General features: G+C 41.1%; 2 protein-coding genes across 3 annotated transcripts in view; one reads left to right on the top strand and one right to left on the bottom strand.

Moving 5' to 3' along the window:
• Positions 1 to 738, top strand: part of fbxo46 (F-box protein 46) — a 12827-nt gene extending 12089 nt beyond the window's left edge. For both annotated transcript variants that reach the window (XM_032503842.1, XM_032503831.1), the window contains exon 3: positions 1 to 738. This exon is cut by the window's left edge and continues 2866 nt beyond it. The gene's annotated coding sequence lies outside the window, so the exon portion shown is untranslated.
• A 410-nt stretch (positions 739 to 1148) lies between these two features.
• Positions 1149 to 3284, bottom strand: part of slc5a2 (solute carrier family 5 member 2) — a 9238-nt gene continuing 7102 nt past the window's right edge. Inside the window, exons 12-15 of the mRNA XM_032509581.1 lie at positions 2868 to 3036; positions 2542 to 2757; positions 1850 to 1979; positions 1149 to 1772 (exon numbers count right to left, since the gene is read on the bottom strand). Coding sequence (XP_032365472.1) covers positions 1564 to 1772; positions 1850 to 1979; positions 2542 to 2757; positions 2868 to 3036 — 724 coding nt within the window. The 3' untranslated portion in view covers positions 1149 to 1563. The remainder of the gene's footprint in view (positions 1773 to 1849; positions 1980 to 2541; positions 2758 to 2867; positions 3037 to 3284) is intronic.

Genomic DNA, 3284 nt, shown 5'->3' with positions numbered 1-3284 from the left:
TTTTTTTTTTTGGGCTGTTTTATTGGCGTGTCAGAGAATGTTTGCTGTTGTATTTGCTTTTATTCTTGAGGACTGTGTTCTCCCTGTATCAGTGTGTCCCCCTACTCAACCTGCAAAGATGTATTTTTTAAATGCTCCATCTTTGTTTTAACCCTCCTCCCCAGATCTCTTCCTTTCCTCCCTTCTCCGTCCTCCAATTCGGCAGAGGGCAGTGTTTGCCAAAGCCGTCATTCATGCTTCAAATCAGTTGAAACCAACTACTACAGACCGCAGAAACTCTCTACACCAGCTTCCAGCCTTAAAAGCCCCCTACCTCTTACCTACCCTGCAGGAGATTGAGGCATCAGATACCTCACAGATGATTTAGATTATGGGAGTTGCACAGGACCCTGTAAGTGGCTTGATATCAGATGCTCGATAGACTCCATCCAGCTCTACTGGATCCACCCATAACTCTTTGTGTGGGACCGTAAGATGAACAGTGCCTGGTGACTCTTCATTCTTGGAAAAAACTCTCTTCTCCTCCCCCCTTTTTCCTTGCTGTTAAACTCACCCACCCTTGCAAGCTGACAGATCTGACAGATATTATGAATGAATGCTGAAACTCTGCATGGAGGTGGGAAGATGGTTGGGTATTCACGGGAGAACTCTGTAGGTTCCCGACATGTACAGTGCTAATGGGAAATATCTGCTTAAATAAAAACAGAAGTGATGATTAAAACTGGAAATATGAATCTCTCCCTGGTTTGTGTGGTGTGTGATGAAGCAACTGTTCGGCCTGCAACCAATGATGGTTTTAAAGCTTATCCTATAACGGTGAGTGATTAAATCATTTGTCCTGACAATGACCGTAACAATGCTTATCACATCTTATCAAAGCCAACTCTGTGTTATATACAGCCAAACAACAATTTGTATTTTTTTCTTGACTGACAATCTTATGATTTATTGTGACTGATTAAATGACCAAACATATTTAAATACAGATTATAGACCACATTGAGAACTAGACATGCACATTGGCCTACAATATTAACTTCTGAGTATTAAGTGCTCTATTGTTAACTTTTGTAAAGTGACTCAATTTCATACTTTTCATTGATTTCTTGAGCCAAAGTCTTAAAAGGACTTAAAAAAGCCCTTTGAAAAAAAAAAATCTTTGAGCTACTTGATACTTTGAGTATACATTGTACCTGGCTTCCACATTATCCTTTATTCTTCTCGCACCTCTTATTTCAGTGATTGAATCAACATGTAAGAGTATACAGTAATGGCATGCTAACCTCATAAAACATTTTAGACTGCATTACACACACTGTTGGAGAAATGCAGTGAATGGTCACAACCTATTGTGCTCTACGAGAAGTGAGACTGCTGGTAGTCTGCCTAATGTTTAACGTTTTATGTGATTGTGATATTTCTGTGATTTGCAGTGACAAGTACTTGTCAAGAGGTGGCGACAATGTTTTATTTATTCTCTGAAGGGTGACTTACTGAATTCTAAAACAGTGATTAAAAAAGATTCCAACTCACGTGCACTTTTAACTAGAAATAATATGAGTGCTAAGCATAGTAGCCCCACAAAAAAACTGCTACAGTCATCATAATGAGAGCATTAATATCCACAATGTACTTCCACACCGGGTTCTCGCTGATGTCAGGCAGCTTCTCTGATGCCTCAGAAGTGTTTTGCTCAGCTTGGGAGGCGCTGCCCCCACCACAGAACCACCCAACCAGGCGACAGATACAAGACTTGTTCCCCTCTTCAGCCACTGAGAGGAAGAGAGACGAGTTAGTTTCTCCTAGATTTGTCTGTTTTTGTGACTGTGACACATCCTTTCTTTCTTACCTGCATCACTGTTCTCCCTCATCTTCTCCTCAGTCTCTCTCCGAGCTCTTCTTCCTTTCTCTTCCTGCTCCCAGTCCAAATCTTTCCTCTCCTCTTTTGAATGACGCAGGCTGAACACCAGACGATGGAGCTGAAAAGAAAACAATTTCATAAGCCACAGAAACAGACACCATTTGTACATTTCCTCTAAAATGCTGGCAGGTTTTGCTTAATCCAGTTGCAGATCAGGGCTTTCAAAATGCTTTCATGTTATGTAGGGATGCTTGAACATGAAAAAAATCAGAATCAGAATTATTTTGGTCATAATAGAAGCATTATTTAACACAATATTTCATTGTCTTTTGGAAAGATGTTGCATTTATTAAACTTAAGTGAAACAAATCAACACGGGAAACGCCTTCATACTGTTCCTGTTCAACTGTTTTCTTTTTTTTCAATTCAGAACACACAAGACAAACTACATAATGTGCACAATAATTGTTTTTTTGAGATCATTAGGAGCCAAAATCGTAACCTTGATTCAAATTTTGATTGATTGCACAGCCGCCCCGATATCACGGCCCCTTAATAAATAAGATTTTGTCTAACTTGATCTTGACATGACTGATATTTTGTGCACCTTCTGTTACACAAACGTGAAGTCTTAGTGAAACAGTGCATCTGTGAGTTTATTAATTAAATAAGTCACTTACATGTAGATCCTGTATGGGCTGGGTGCAGTAGCTGACCACCAGCACCAGAACTGACGTACAGAAGAAGAGTATGATTGCAAAGTGGAGGTAATGGATCCCACACACCAAGAAAGGGCAGTAAGACGGAAAAACACAGCTGCCGGAACCGAACCAGAACTCAGGCAACATCCGGCACAGACCCATCAGCAGGCCGCCTATCAGGCCCCAGAAGGCACCCTGGAGGTGAAGGCAGATGGAAAATCAAATGTTGTGTTGGTATGATTCCCCCCGGTGTTTCATCAATGGTAATATGATTTAATATGATGTTGCCATGTGTGTCATCACACCTTTTCATTGACCCTCTTAACAAACACAGCCAGGAGGAAGACTGAGGCGATAGGCGGAGCCAGATAGCTTGAGACTGACTGGATGTAATCAAACAGCTGACCGCTCTGAGCCGCCTGCACAACTGGGATCCAACAGATACTGACGACTACGATGCACAGAACCCAGACTCTGGGGAGGAGAGGAAAAACAAAAAGAAGAAATACATGGGCGGTTGGAGATGCCCTCAAACTAGACTTGTTCCGATACTGATACCAGTACCGTTACTGCCTAAAACGCTGGTATTGGTAAATACTGGAGTTTATCCACCAATCCTATACCATGCAATAAAGCCCTAACGAAAATCTATGTTGAAGTAGTTTATTTATGTTTCCATTATAACTGACTGTCTAACTGGATGAAAAAGAAAGTTCTGTGGC

This window comes from Etheostoma spectabile, chromosome 3, assembly GCF_008692095.1.
Source record: "Etheostoma spectabile isolate EspeVRDwgs_2016 chromosome 3, UIUC_Espe_1.0, whole genome shotgun sequence".
Lineage (NCBI taxonomy): Eukaryota > Metazoa > Chordata > Actinopteri > Perciformes > Percidae > Etheostoma > Etheostoma spectabile.
This window is presented reverse-complemented; position numbering and strand designations above follow the sequence as displayed.